The following is a 15,693-nucleotide window of genomic DNA, read 5'->3' as shown; positions in this document are numbered from 1 at the left end:
TTTAAAGGGCCAGCTTCACAAGCCTGCTATGGTGGGAGGAGTGGAACTGGCTGCATTCAAGATTATCTGCAGGATGTGACCCAGGACAGGAGTGGTATCCCCACCGGGCAATCAGGTGTGGGGGTTGGCAGCAGCAGCAGAAGGGGAGTATCTTGGCAGGGCTAGGTGCCACCTAGTTCTCTTCTGTTTCCCAGGCCTGCTTCTGACTCCTCTGTTCCCCTCTTCAATCAGCACCAAGTAAAAAGGGGAGGGAGCGTTGTGGTCCACAGCACAGCCCTGGATGTACTCACACTGTAAGTTCCTCTGCTTCCTCCTCCCTCTTCGTGCTTTACACAGTCTGGTAGACAGACCTGATGGGGTGAGGGAAGATTTCTCTGACCTGAATGTTTGTAGAGGATAAATTTGCAGAGTCTAGGCCTATGAGCACAGATGGACCCATGAAGGAAGGACCTAGCACTGGGTGGGAGAGAAGTCCAAGGGCACCCTGCCATGCCCAGTGACTTCCCAGGTAGAAATGACCTGCTCCAGGTCTTCTCAGCGACAGAACTGGGATCCTTTACTGTCAGAGCTGGACTCAGGGACTCAGATTCTAAGATGAAGTGATGGGACTATTCTGTGTCTGCTAACTGGCAACAAAACAGGTCTAGAAAATAAAATGCACATTTTTTTTAGAATATATGAAACACAGTTCACTGGTGGAACATTAACCATATTGAAACACCTCTGAAAAGAAGTGGAAACCACTGAGAAGTAGAGGTGATGGAGCAGCTGTCATTCAAGGAGGGAAATTTCCTAACTGACCCTGTACCTTGTAGGCAGAATGATCTTCACCTTTCTTGGGGCTTCTGAAAGAAGATCTGCACATGGCTTGTGGAAACACAGCCTAAATTACACTGTGGCTGTCCTATACAAGGTTTTATTTAAAACTGAACAATCTAACCTTTAGAAAAGTTAAAAACAAAAGGAGTAATATATGAGTATCAAGTTATATACTGTTTATAAATAAATATCTATGTTTTCATGTATATATATATATATATATATATATATATATATATATATATATAAATACAAATGTAGCAATAGGATAAAACACTTAAGAAATGATAACAAATGATAAAATATCATGTTCACTTCTAGTAAACAACCTAGCTGCTTCCAGAGGTGGTGTTAGGTTAATTGAATCAAGACAGAATACACAAGAGGTTTCCATGACATCTGTAGGATTTTCTTTAAGCTGCATGATAAGTATATGAGTGGTCATTTTATTATTATCTATATGCCTGAAATGAAATGTTCTTTGAAAACTTGAATATAGTTCTTTATTTTTTAAGTCTTATTGAGATGTAGTTCATGTACATAAAATTTACCCATTTAAAATATAGAATTCAAATGGTTTTGTGCATACTCAGAGAGTTGCCCAACTATCACAATATAATTTTAGAGCATATTCCTCACCCCCAAAGTTTTGAAGCCCTATAACCCTTAGCAGTCAACCCATCCCTTCTTCTCACCCCTAGCCCTACTTTCTGTCTCTATAGATGCATGTATTCTGGACAATTCATATAGACAGAATCAGACAACCTGTGTTCTTTTGTGACTGAATTCTTTCACATAGCATGATGTTTTCAAAGTGTTTCCATGTTGGAGCGCCTATCAATACTTCACTCTTCATGACTGAATAATATTCCACTGTATGGATATATCATATTTTACTTATCCATTAATCAATTGACAGACATTTGAGTTGTTTCCACTTTTTTGTTGTTATAAATCATGCTGCTATGAACATTTATGTACAGGTTTTTATGCGGACATATTTTTTTTCATTTCTCTTGGGTATAGACCTAGGAGTAAAGTTTCTGGGTCCTGTGGTAACTCTACATTTAAATTTTTGAGGAACTACAAGACTACACAAGACCTCTTTCAAAAATGTCTTCACCACTTTACATTCCCACCAGTGATGTATAAGGTTTACAATTTCTCCACATGCTCACCAACACTCGCTCTTGTCTTCTTAATTTTAGTCATCCTGGTAGGTGTGAAGTGGTTTTCTCATTGTGGTTTTGATTTTCACTTCCCTAATGCTTAATGATGTGAGTGCATCTTCTCATGTGCTGTTTATTGGCTATTTGTTTATCCTTTATGGAGAAATAACTATTCAAATCCTTTGCCCATTTAAATTGGGCTTTTTGTCTTTTGATTATTTAGTTGCAAGAGTTATTTATACATTCTGGCTACAAATCCCTCATCAAATATACCATTCACAAATATTTTCTCCTAGTCTATGGTTTGCCTTTTTACTTTATCAGTGATATCCTTTGAAACAGAAAAGTTTTTAATTTTGATGATTTTTGATGAAAAATTTTTATTTTTTCTTTTGCTGCTCATGCTTTTGGTACCATGTCTAAGAAACCATTACCTAGCCAAAGATGACAGAAAGTAACTCCTATGTTTTCTTCTAAGGTTTTATAGTTTTAGTTCTTACCTTTGATTCTATGACCCATTTTGAATTAATTTTTGTATATAGGTAAGATAAGGATCCAAATTCTTTCTTTCACATGTGGATCCACCTGTCCCAGCACCATATGTTGAAAGCACTATTCTTTCCCAAGATAATCACTCACTCTTCTTAATGAAAAGAGCTTTCTCTCTTTTTCTGAAACTTTTTTGAAAGGTCATAACCGTATTAGACTAGGGCCCACCCTAATGACCTCATCTTAAACTTGATAATCTGCAAAGATCCTATTTCTAAATAAAGTCACATTCACAGGTACTGGGGGTTAAAACTTCAACGTATTTTGGGGGGATGCAATTCAACCCACAATAGTAAGTATGATATCTTGTAGAAATGTTGCTCTATTATGTACTCTAAGGGATGTACTATTGGAGACACAAGGTAAGGCCAATACTGTGTGAATGGAGGAGGAGTCTCTGCTAAAGGAAGTAGATACTACACCAAGTCATCCATAAAGGTAAAAGGTGGGAACAAAAAATGGGGAAGACAGGCCTGAATTGGGTTTGAGAAGGAAATTTCTTCCTCTCTCTGAACCTTGACTTGGGCTTAGGGTCTGGGGAAGTGAGGCATGTTTAAGTTGTTTCTGGGTGGCAGTGGAAACCTGGCCTCTTCCTTAAGTGGGAAGAATGGGCTCTATACATAAAAGCGGTCCTACGGAGGCTGGAGGAGCACAGACTGAGAACCAAGGGGTCTAAGAACAGCCATGGAAAAAGGCCAGTTATTGTAAGTTATTCTCTATGTGGAAGTCCCTCTGCAACCCCCAGTGTTCAACAAAGTTTTAATAAACTCACAGCTTTGTTTAATACTAAAGAAAAAGTCTATGTTCGTGCTTGGACTATAATGCTTAAAGGGGGGCAGACGAACAGTGGTGGACACTCTACCCACAGGTGTGTCCAAGAACCAAAAATTGCAGGTGACAGTCTACACTCACAATGGTTAAGTCACCTGCAGTAGCCCAGGCTGACAGATGAGCCCTCATGAAAAGCCCTCCTGAGAATTCTCAGATGGCAGACTCTGAGTATAGTATAGGTATTCATGTGACCTAACTTATACCAACTACCTGCTGAGAGATTCAGGTTACTTGCTACTGTGGCTTAAATGACTGAAAGTACCAATCATTTAGGAAACTGTTCTATATCATTAAAACTATATACTAAGAGACAAATTCACTAAAGAAGAAAATTGCACTTTTCTAAGAAGCAAAGCCAACTTATTTTGTAATTGTCCACATCATTGTGACTATGATGCCAGTGTTTAGTGATCAGACTTTCCTGAACTCTTGAAAGTGGACACAACTGAGACCAAGGGCCACACCTGGAGAACCACTGTTGGAGAGAATGTTGTCTCAAATGTGTAGCATCCTGAGACTGACAGGGACACCTGTCTGGGCAAGATGGTCCAGCACCTATTCAGACCAGTTCATGCATGGCCACCTAAGTCATGGCCATCTACTACCGCCTCCCATCCTAGAGAAAGTATTACTGTCTGGAAAACACAGCTGAGCTCTCTGCCCTGTATTCTGACTTCCACCAAATCCTTTGGGTGAGAAAACTCTGTTGGATTTTCCCAGGTCTTTAATTTCTCTAATATTTATATATTTTATGAAGGTGATCAAACAGGTGATACCAACAAAATCCATACTATACACATTCTCAATTGTAAAATATTAGAAGAATTTTTTTTACATCAGGAAAAGGAAAAGAACATCTGCTATCACCCTTCCTCTTCAATATTGTCGTTGTCAGTTCTGGCAAGCACTGGAGACAGACAAATGAAACAAAGTTTAAGTGTTCGCTGAAAGTCAACCTGCCTGATCATTTCACTGGGAGACCTGCAATGTCAGTATCTTTAGGTCTCTCTTCTTGAGCTGGTCAGATTCTCAGAGAAGAACAGTCCAAACAGCTGCCAGGAACAGTAAAGATGGCAGAGGTTCTAGCACTTCACTGATGTCAATGACCATCAAGCCTCTTTTTTCCACTGAGCCTCTCCTTGTCCGGTTCCAAGATCCTCTCTTCACCTTAATAACCACCTCGAGTTTGGGCAGAGGAGGGCAGTGGATCAAGGTCCTGCTAAACCAGTGTCACCATCCTCTACATGATGGTCTCCCCTCCTCACCAGTTCCAGAGGGACTTGGCACTGATGGGCCCCTACTGTTTGAAGATTCTGCAACGTAAATTGTAATGCTTCGGATTCCACCACTGCAGCAGCAGGGCTAGAGCCCTCTTGAGTTGCTGAATCATGTTCCATCCTGTGGAGAAGACCTTTATTCATCCTCTTCTCTGGGCTCCCTCCAGGTGTCTGCTACTGTGAACCTTCTGGTACACATCTCCTGGGACAGGTGTGGGAAAGCTTCTCTTTGGAAAGACCTTTCAGAGGAGAGGCCAAACCTCAATGTGGTTTTACTAATGACAGAACCATCAGCGACGGAAAAGAGATCCTGAATTTCCAGCCGAGCTGACTTTAACACCCAGCCCCTGGAGACGGCTTGATGTGGGTCAGCGGAAAAAATAAAGCTGTAAATAAGACCCTGTCGCTCCCCACACCCTCCAGGACCAAATTCCTCGCGTACACGTTTGCTTGCATGTTTGGAGGTTTTCCCTGACAAACTGGGTTGAACTTCCAACCACACTTGTGAACTTCCTTCTAGAGTAACTGACAATTCAATTTCCGAAAGTAAAAGAGTATACTGGGGCCTCTGGGATTTGTAGTCCTGGCGGCGGCTGAGCGCGGGGCTCCTTGGTATCTGTAGTCAGAGGCGCGCTCTGCGCATGCGGAAGCCGGTGCCCCGCGGAAGCCGGTGCCACGCGGAAGCCGGTGCCACGCGGAAGCCGGTACCACGCGGCCCTTTGTCTTGCTGGTTGCAGCCGCATCCGGGGCAGCAGTGTTGGACGTGTGGAGGGCGGCAGCCGGACCAGGCCCAGAGACCCTGTTCTGGGAAGGGACGCTGGAGAGACCTGCGGACTTCTTGCCTCACTGGGCCATGCGGTTTCCAAACTAGAGTGGACCTAACAGCTGAGGCACGGTAAGAGACGGGGAAGAGAGGCCTTCTGCTGAAGCACCTGTCCTTGCTACAGGGAGTACTGACTCAGGGAGCCAGAAGGCTCTCCAGATTGGGGCAAACCAGAGATCAGGAAGGGCTGTTTGAAATGCAGGACGGGCACTTAAAGCCAGTTACAGCCTCCCACAAGGAGAGCCTCCTTATGGAAATGAGCTGGGAACCCAGTGGGCTGGGCACAGAAGATAGTCTGTGCTCAGGGGTTTCACAAAAGCGAGACTCTGCAGATGCTCTCCGTGAATGTGATTCACAGGAACCAAGTAAAGACACCTTGGTTCATGCAGGGAAGACCCTCTACGAATGCAAAGAATGCGGGAAACTGTTTAACAAGAATTGCCGCCTCGTTCGGCATCAGCGGATTCACACTGGAGTGAAGCCTTATGGTTGCCAGGAGTGTGGGAAAGCCTTTCGTGAAAAGGTGGACTTTGTCCGGCACGTGAGGATTCACACTGGGGAGAAGCCCTACAAGTGTGCAGAGTGTGGGAAGGCCTTCAGCCGGAGGTCACACCTCATGTACCACCAGCGGATTCACACTGGCCAGAAGCCCTACAAGTGCAGTGAATGTGGAAAGACCTTCAACTACCACTCCGTTTTCGTCCAGCATATTATGACCCACACAGGAGAAAAACCCTTTGGTTGTGAAGAATGTGGGAAAGCCTTTCACTACAACTCTTCCTTAACTCGACACATGAAGACTCACACTGGGGAGAAGCCCTACAAGTGCAGAGAATGTGGAAAGACCTTCACCTACTACTCTGTTTTTTTCCGACATGGCCAGACCCATGCCACACAAAAGCCCTATAAGTGTAAAGATTGTGGTAAAAGTTTTTACTATGGCTATTCCCTCACTCGACACAAACGGAGTCACACTGGAGAGAAGCCCTATGAGTGCAGGGATTGTGGAAAGGCCTTTGCCCACCGCTCTGTGTTTGTCCGGCATACTAAGGCCCATGCAGAGAAAAAACCTTTGAGTGCAAGTAATGTGGAAGAGCCTCTTGTGAAAGCTTTTCTTTCCCTTGACATTTGAGCCCTGCAATAGAGAAGCGCTCTGAATGCAGTGACTACACAAAAGCCTTGTTGTCCTCACTCAGCATCAGAGATCTCATGCTGGAGAGAAACTCTCCGAATGTAAGACACGTGGGAAGACCTTCTGCAGGTGGGCCTACCTCAGTCAACATCAGAGCGCTTCTACTGGGAAAAGACCTTTCGATTATAACTGCTAAGGAAAACCGCAGGGCCTATCTTTACTTGGCATCTGAGAATTCATTCAGGAGAGAAGCCTCTTGGTTATCGTGCATTTAGAACAGAACTTCTGCCACAGCTCTCTCCATAGGTTATATCACTGAACCATCTCAGGAATATTTGGAAAAGAACGAGGAGGAGGGTGCTGTAGAAGAGAAAAGAAAAATGTATACATAGCTTCTTTCAGACTTTTTGAAAGCCAAGCCTATGAAGATTTGAATTTGGTTCTTTATTTTGAGGATATCTGAAAGGTAAAAGGGCCTGGACCCTTTATTTGTCTCATATATAGCAATATAGTAGCTAAGTCTTGAGCTGCTGTTGTATCCTGTCCCTGCCCAGGACTTCAGTCCTTGCCAACTCGGAACTGAGAGTTTTGGTTCCAGGAGCTGGAATGTGTGTGTGTGTGTGTGTGTGTGTGTGTGTGTTTTCATATGTGTATATATATATTCACATCTGTCTATGAGGGGCGAGTTGGGCAGTTGAAGGATGCTCTATAAAGATTTGTTGAAAGCACTCTTTGTTTTAAAACATTGTCTCTGATCTTGAGGACCATAAGTCTTTGTGAGAAACAGGCAGGCTTAAGACATTAAATACTTGAAACTTCTAAGAAATTAGAATATTAAAAATAACAGCCACATAAAATTATTTTCTGTTTAAGGAGGTAAGGATCCATATATGAATGGGCACATTTTACTGCATCATTTAAGACTATTTAAGGCTTTCGGGGTTTTTTTTTTCTTTTTTTTTTTTTTAATCTCTTTCTTCAGGTGACCCTGAACACCCAGCACTTTCATTTTTTTCTGGACTTCAATACACTTGTTTGTTTTGATTCAGGGACGTGTTTTGATTCATGCTTGTGTAGCTGTGCAGCTTCCCCACGTGAGCCTTAATTCTCTCCTCCGTGATCTCCCAGCCTCCTTAGTCATGCCTAGGTAGAAGAGCTTCTCTAAACCGTGTCAGCAGTTTTCTAGAGGTTAAACTAGAGGTACAGCAAACCAGATAAAAGACAGCTAACTTTTAGCTAATGAAAAACTTAGGAACAATTTTTAAATTAAAAAAATGCATACAGTGTATTAAAATGTAAAAATGCAGACCCTTTGACATTTAATTCAATTTCTAGAAATTGAGCCTAGAGAACTGTTCTCACAAATGTACAGATATGTGGACAAAAAAATATCACTGTGATTTTGTTTTTATATATGAAACAAAGGTTTTATATTGTTTTCTTTTGAATATCTTGAAAATGTTTTATGTTGAAAACAATCTAAATGTCCATCAGTAGGGAAGTTACGGTACATCTGTTCTATGAAATACTGTGGAACAGTAAGGTATCTCTGTATATTGCACTGTTAAAACATCTCCCAGGTCCAGTGTTAGGTAAAAGAGCAAGTTGCAGGAAATAAGTCTAGATCTGGAAAGATGGCCTTGACACTGTTAACAGTGACTATCCGTGAGGAATGAGATGGATCAGGGTTGTAGGGAACTTTCAGTTTTTACTATATATAGTATACTTTATATATACTATATTGTTTGCAGTTTTAAAAAACAAAGAGCGTGTATTCTTTTTGCAATAAATGTTTTGAATATTTTAATAAAAATGGCACCTTGAGGTAAAAGTGACTCCTCTTATTTCTTATAAAACATGAATTTTATTACAGGATTTTTAAAGTCCTGGTGTTACTATGCCTTAAAAAATAAAAGCAGCTGAAGATAAGAATTCAGAGCTACTTGGCCACACTTAATAAATGATAAGGTAGTTTAAAAATCAGTCAACACATACATAGAATAATACACATGAAAACTGAGTATTCAGCATTGCCACTCTTCAATGAACATTTCCTTTAAAACCCTAGTAATTTATAAATGCCCTTTAGCAAGTGGTTAGATTTTAGGTGTCAGGTTTTTATCTCCTAGGAGTTGATCACAAGGAAAGTACTTTGGTGTTAATGTCAATATGTTGTGTGTACACACACACATACACACACATACACACACACGTCTGCTGGCCTCAGCTGATTTCTAAATGTTTGCTGCCGTGTGAATGGGGTTTGGTGATGCTGGATTTCCTTTCAGACTCTGTGACATATGTTCATGTTCTGAATGAAGAGAAGCGTAGCTGCTTTTTTCCAATACAATATTCAAGCCAAGCAATCACACGTAGTTTCCAGTAAGGAAAACAAGTTTGATACCCGCTGGTTCTACCTTATGATTTGCCTGTGCTCTCCCTCACAGTGTGTGTGACTACTTGTTAACATTATTTCATTGGGGATTATATACCATCAGAAATAGTTTCCCTGTTTAGAAATAAACAAGGAGTGGCCTTTTCCCACAAACAAACCTATAAGCCACAGGTAAAATTCTGTTCAGGTATTTCAGCTGAAGTAGTTTGCCCAAAGGAGCTGCCCCGCAAGAGACTGATTTTGTGAGTTTTGTTCTCTAGCAAAATCAATTGGCAGCTATGCCATGATATAAGTAAATTCTGCCCATTTGGGGTCCGTTCCTGAACGTGAACTGTGAAGGGGAAGTAAAGAAAACCTTACTAGCTTAGGAGAGTGTCTTAGTTTGGGCTGCTGTAATGAGGTACTATCAGCTGAGTAGCTTATAAACAGGAGAAGTTTATTTTCACAGTTCTGGAGATTGGGAAGTTCAGATCAAGGTGCTGGCAGAGTCGGTGTCTGGTGAGAGACCATTTCCCGGTTCATTAGATGACCGTCTCCTCACTGTGTCCTCACGTGGTGGAAGGGACAAGGGAGCTCTCTAGGGTCTCCCTTATGAGGGTAATTATCCCATTCATGAGGGCTCCATTCTCTGACCTAATCGCATCCCAAAGACCTCATCTCCAAATACGATCACATATAAGGGCCCAATATAGGAATATTGGAGAGAGACCTATAGCAGAGGGGAAAATACCATCTAGAGGTCTCCTTTCTGTGAGAGTCACTGAACAGCCTCCTCTGGTCACACAGGTGCAGACTAAGCAGACTTAGGAGTAAGTGCCCACTGTTCTTAGACAAGTCAATTTAAAGGGCAGCAGGGTTCTCAGGAGGAGAGGTTGAGCTTCATGATAATGCCTTTGAGACATGTGAGCAGTCAAGGGGCTAACTAGAAAAATGAGAGGAAATGTCCATATTTAAATTCCAAGTTTGTCCTTGTGTGGGACAAATATCCATGGAATTTTTCAAGGCAAAATTCAACAGCAATACGTATGGCAATGAAAAAGTAACTGCACTGGGTGGTATAAACTGCATTTCGTTTGTCGCTACATTTGGCATTAGAAGAGGACTAACCCACTTGGAAGTAAGTACTCAATGTTCTTTGTCAGTTTAATCCAGGGGGCATAAGAACTGTCAGAAGAATGCTGAGCTTCATAATAATGAGGCACGTGGGACGTGTGAACAAGTGGCTAATTGGAAAAATAAAGGAGAAATGCTCATATTTAAATTCCAAGTTTGGAGCAGTTCATTCAGCTTCCAGGGGAAAGGGTGTTTTCTTAAAGCTAATGCAATGTAGAGCTTTTGAGATGTAACTCTTTAGAGGGGACTTTTGGCTTGTTAACTACTTTTCAGTGAAGGATTGTGAATGTGTACCTCTCATGTCCATTGATGCTGTTGAGAAATCAGCTGTCAGCTTATCATTCCTTTATAGGTTATTTTTCTTTTCTCTATAGCTTCTTTAAAGACCTGTTTATCTTTGATACTCCATCATTTTAATATGATTAAAATATCTAGGTGTGGTTTTCTAATTTATCATGCTTGGTTCTCATAAGAATTTCTGAATCTGAGGATTCCTGTATTTATCAATTCTGGAAATTTTTCATTCACTATCACTTGGGATATGCATCTCCGCCATTATCTCTATTACTGCTTTCTGTAATTTCAACTAGGTGTATATTGTACCTTCTCACTTTATCTTCCCTTTCTCTTTAATTTACCACCCATATTTGCAATCTCTTTGTTCCTGTGAGCTTTCAGAGTAATCTGAAAATATCTATCTTCGCATTCATTAACTCTCTTTTCACCTGTGCAACTGAAACTTTCAAATGCCAGTCTTTATATTTTTCATTTATACAAGTTCTAATTGATTCTTTTTAAATAAATATTGTTGGTAATTTCTTATCTTTTCAAAACTTCTATCTTATATATTGTATCTGATTTTTCTAATATCTGAAGTTTTTAAAGTTCTGATTCTACTTCTTGATGTTTCTCTTGATGTCTTCCTGTGACATCTTATTTCCTCATTTATTTTGTGATTTTTAATTTTGAGCCAATGTTAATTGGAACTATAACTGCAGGAATTTTTTGAGGCCTGAAATCAAAGTACGTGCTTTCGGAGAAAATTCACGTTTGCTCCAATCAGGCACTTGGAAGCACTAAGCAACTCAGATTATTTTGAATTCTCACCTTGGGATTTCTCAGCTCCTATTAGTGGTGGGAATTCTAGCCTTAAATCCAATGACTAACTCACGGTTATGAATTTCTCAGGAGAAATTTACCCTTCCTTGTATCCTAAGGGTGAGACAGGCAGTTGTATTTACTGGGCTTCCTTTGAGAGGCGCTATTTTTTTTTTTTCTATCTCCTGTTTTCACTAAGGATGTCATCTTTTGGTAACACTAGCTTTAGGCAAGAGTCTTTGGTCCTATTTTCCACCTTGCTAACACCTGGAGATTTGTTTCCTCTCTCCCAAATGTAGTTTTCTCTGATTTCTGCTTTCTTGTCATTTTTGGCCTCTAGGAATTTTCCTTTCTTGCCAATACAACTATGCATTTTTTAAAATATATAATTTTTCCAATTTTACATTCTTTTTTAGGTGCTCTGCACCAGAAGGATTTTTTTTAATATCTAGTATTCCATATTGCCAGAAACAGAACTTCTATTTTTCATTTAGTTAGTTTAGCTATATCAGGTTTCCCCAGCCTTTTACCAAACGGTAAACTTTAACAAAAAAAGAATTGACAGACATAGGCTTGCCAACTTTTTATTTTGTAAAGTAACATTTAAAACAAACAAACAAACAAACAAACAAAAACCTAACAACCTCCTACTGACATGATCATTCCACAGTGGAAATTCGGGCAGACAGATTATGAGAGAAACAGCCTTTAACTTAAATTTATTTTGCATTTGGCTGAGATTGGTGACAACTTTGTCATACGCCATCACTGGTCCATGGACTAGCATTTGGGAACCACTAAGCTGTGTCACATTCCATGAAGACTGGTCCATCTGAAAGTGTAAACGCTATTAACCAGAAATTCCAACCACCAACATCAAGTCAACTGTCAAGTGGGCTAATGCCATTGAATTTATTTGTTTGCAGTTGAGCAAAGAACTCTCAATTTATAAAAGAAAGAAATAAAGCAGGAGATGTGAAGTCTAAATCTTGAGTCCCACCTCCACTAGGAAAATCACTTACCCTCTTAGCCTCGGTTTCTTCATCTATGACGATAATATATTATGCATATGAGTATTTTGAGGATTAATAGGAAGAATGTCCATTGAGGTTATTAACTTCTCTGTTGGTGCCCCCCTTACAAAATACAAACTGAATTCCCCAAAAGGAGTAAGCGCCAAACTCCACACAACAGAACTTTCTTTTCAGTATGGATTAGAACAGGCAATGTGTTCCATGGGTTCCTTTCATTGCTATCACGGAGGACGAATTTTGGGCCAGCTAAGACTTCTAGGAGAATAAAATTTACTAACAAGCATGATAACCCCACCAAAATTTAAACTCCACGGAAGCTGGGACTTTGTTCATGGCTGTTTCTCCAGTACCTGTAACAATGCTTAGCACATTGTAATTGTTCACTAAATGAATGAGGAATAGAAAACAAATCAGAGCCCTATTTTTAAAAAATGCACCACAGTAAAACCACTGCCAAAATTAGCCAAGAGGAGCAGAAATCCTGTGTTCCTCATCATAGTCTTCCCCTCATCAATCCCCTTGCCCCCTCCCCTCCCCAGCCTCCCCACCAGGCAGTGTGTCTCCAACAAGTTCTGCACAGTCTCGGAGGCAGAACCTGACTTGGGAGAAAACAGGCAGAATTCAATTCAATATGTTGAACCACCTTTTCAGAGTCCTTGCAATCTGTGCACAAGTCTGTCATGCAAGAACTGTTTGTACAGTGCTCAGTGCTGGCTCTGAAGGCCTATAAGAGCATCAATCAACTGCCTAGGAGATGGTCAGCTAAAAGCTATGAATAATAATGCTAGTTAACATTCACTGAGCAGTTTCATTATGCCAGGCTCTCTGCTAATGGCCTTATATGGATTATCTCATTTAATTCTCAGAGCAACCCACCAAGTTATTTTTATCCCCATTTTTTAGACAGTGAATCTGAAGCTTAGAAAGATGAAATAGCTCTTTAGGGGTCACACAGCTAATATTCTGTCTGCAAAATCCACGCTCTTAATGATGGCACTGTATATAATATAGATTTTTATACCACTTCAAAGTCTTGGGCACAGGTCCTATATAAGCATATCCACATTGTGATGTAACTTGTCTCAAATAAATCTATTCCCTTTGATTTTCTTATACAAGGATATAAGTTGAAAAGATAAATATGAAAAAAGTAAACCAAGTCAAAAGTGAAAATAGTTTGACATAACTAGAGGAGAGAGAAAGAACACAACCGTTCTTTCTCATATTTTCATCTTCCTCCTCTAAATATCTCTGTCCTATCCCTGCCTCTTCTTGATCATCAGCACCCTCTGATTTATTTTCATTTCTTCACTTTACCACCACTGCAAAAGCTTCCTACCTGGTCTCCCAGCATCCACTTTTGCCCCTCCCCATTCTATCAGTCCTTTAAGAAAGAAAGAAAACATGAAACTAATAACAAATATGATCTGATCGTGCCCAGCCTCCCCTTTATAACCCTTCTCAATGGCTTCCTTTCCCCCTAGGAGAAGACAAAATTCCCTAATGGGTCCAATCAGGCCCTACCCATCCCTCATGCCACCTCTTGTTACTCCCACTTCAGCCACAGGGCTTGTGCACATTCTGTTCTCTCTGCTGATCTGCTCTTTCATCACTTGTCCACCTGGGGAGCCTGACTCCTGGCCAGTGCATCTCCGTGCAGAGCCTGCCTGAGCCTGCTGCCTGACAGGGACTCAACAAACGGGGTTAAGTGTGTGAATAAAGGAATGCATCTATGATGGTCCACACCCCAGGTCTGTTGGCATCTAGTTTTCATTCTGAATATTCCTGAATGATGAGGCTGGGGTTCTTTCACCTCCTGCCTCTGTCACGATTAGCTCAGAATCTGGGTCAAACTGGGCTGCAGATGGGGCTCATGACCCAATCCCCATCAGGGGAGACAAGGGCAAAGCCTATTTCAGAAGGAAAGCTGCCCAGTAAGGTAATCAAATTGAGTGATCTGTCTCTCAGGAAATCTTGAGGCTAAAATCAACCAGCGAGTGACCAGGAAGTTGGGTGGTATATGTATGCCCTCCTGATTAGTTCAGCAATGGGTCAATATCATGGCTTCTAGCAGAATTAATCAGAATAGCCAGGTGGCCATTCCTGACTTCCTGCTCTTGAAATCTCAATAGCTTTCTCTTCCACTGAGGCTCTGCTACATCTCTGAATTCTGTACCCTCATTACTCCTTTCACATCTCCCATCGCACTCTTAATACTCTGTTGCCTGTGCCTGGCCCTTCCCATCACACCTTGTCAACTCCAGCTCCCACAACCTTTGAAAAAGTACTCAGGTTCGCTCAAGTCCCCGACCCTTCAGGGCCAAAGGATCCTCATCCTATTATATCCCCAGGTCCCTCATCCTATTAATTAAAGCAGTGGGAGTTGGGTATGTTCTTTGGGCTTTCTATCTCCCCATAGCACCTGATTAGACCTAGGGGGGATATGCACCTGTAGTGGATACTGTAATTAGCTTGCTCCAAATTTATTCTAACCTCCTCCTAGTGTGCCTTCCTATGCTGAAGAGTCCAGAAAGCCAAAAACTACATTTCCCAGATTTCCTTGCAGCTAGGTTTCCAGAAAGACTCAATTTTCCCTGGATAAAGCTGAAAGGAGGGAGAGAGAGCAGCCAACAATTTGCTGGCAGTGGACTGAGGCAGAGGCAGCGTGTTCTGGAGTCAGCAGCTTCGTAATTCAGCAACCTCCTGCAGCAGAAACGCAACTGCTCTGATTAGAGCTGAGAAGTAGATGTCTCTGGGGCTGGAAAGATTTCTGGAAGCTCATCCTGAAGCCAGGTCTTCCAGCCCACAAGTAATTTTGTAGTCACTAAATATCTACTAATGTTAAGATCTAGAAATATTTCTGCTTAAATCGTGAATTCAACTAGAACGTTTCTGTTCTATGAAGCTGAATCCACCAATACAGAGCTCAAAGAGTGAACTGTAAGCCCCCGGGGCACTAGGCAGAGACCTGTTCAGCCTACCTGGAGGCCTTGTTCCAGGGCCACGCCATTTCACATCCGTGAGCATTAGTCTCTGGGCAGTACCCTTGACACAGCCTATCACACAGCAAACCTGCGTCCCGCCTTTAGAGACACCAGGCTAAAGGATCATTGTCAGGAAGGATCGCCCACAGGCAGTCCTTACACTGCTACCTCCAATCGCCTTTTTGCTACCCCTGATAACTGACTTTGCACTCCCTCTCCTGACTGTCCTGTGAGTCTGCATACAGACGCTCCCAAAGAATTCCTCATTGCCCCTACTTTTGCGGCCACGAAACAAAGTCTTAACTACTTTTACCAGTCGCTTCAAATGTGAATAGATACTCCTCTTAGAGCACTCTGTACACACTCCAACATAGAGTCGTCACACTGTCTTATACTTACCTGTTTGTTTTGCTGTAACTTCCAGTAGACTGTGCCCAAAGAGCACTTTGGATCAGAAACAAGTGGGGTT

The 15,693-nt window shown here is 41.6% G+C and overlaps 2 protein-coding genes across 2 annotated transcripts in view; one reads left to right on the top strand and one right to left on the bottom strand.

Moving 5' to 3' along the window:
* TIGIT (T cell immunoreceptor with Ig and ITIM domains) overlaps positions 1-15,693 on the bottom strand; it is a 111,121-nt gene that overhangs the window by 37,265 nt on the left and 58,163 nt on the right. The gene's annotated exons all lie outside the window — the stretch shown is intronic.
* ZNF80 (zinc finger protein 80) lies at positions 5,430-8,418 on the top strand. The gene has a single exon (XM_032479438.1). It carries the CDS (start codon positions 5,665-5,667, stop codon positions 6,598-6,600), a length of 936 nt encoding a protein of 311 aa, XP_032335329.1. The 5' UTR covers positions 5,430-5,664; the 3' UTR covers positions 6,601-8,418.

Source organism: Camelus ferus, chromosome 1, assembly GCF_009834535.1.
Source record: "Camelus ferus isolate YT-003-E chromosome 1, BCGSAC_Cfer_1.0, whole genome shotgun sequence".
NCBI lineage: Eukaryota > Metazoa > Chordata > Mammalia > Artiodactyla > Camelidae > Camelus > Camelus ferus.
This window is presented reverse-complemented; position numbering and strand designations above follow the sequence as displayed.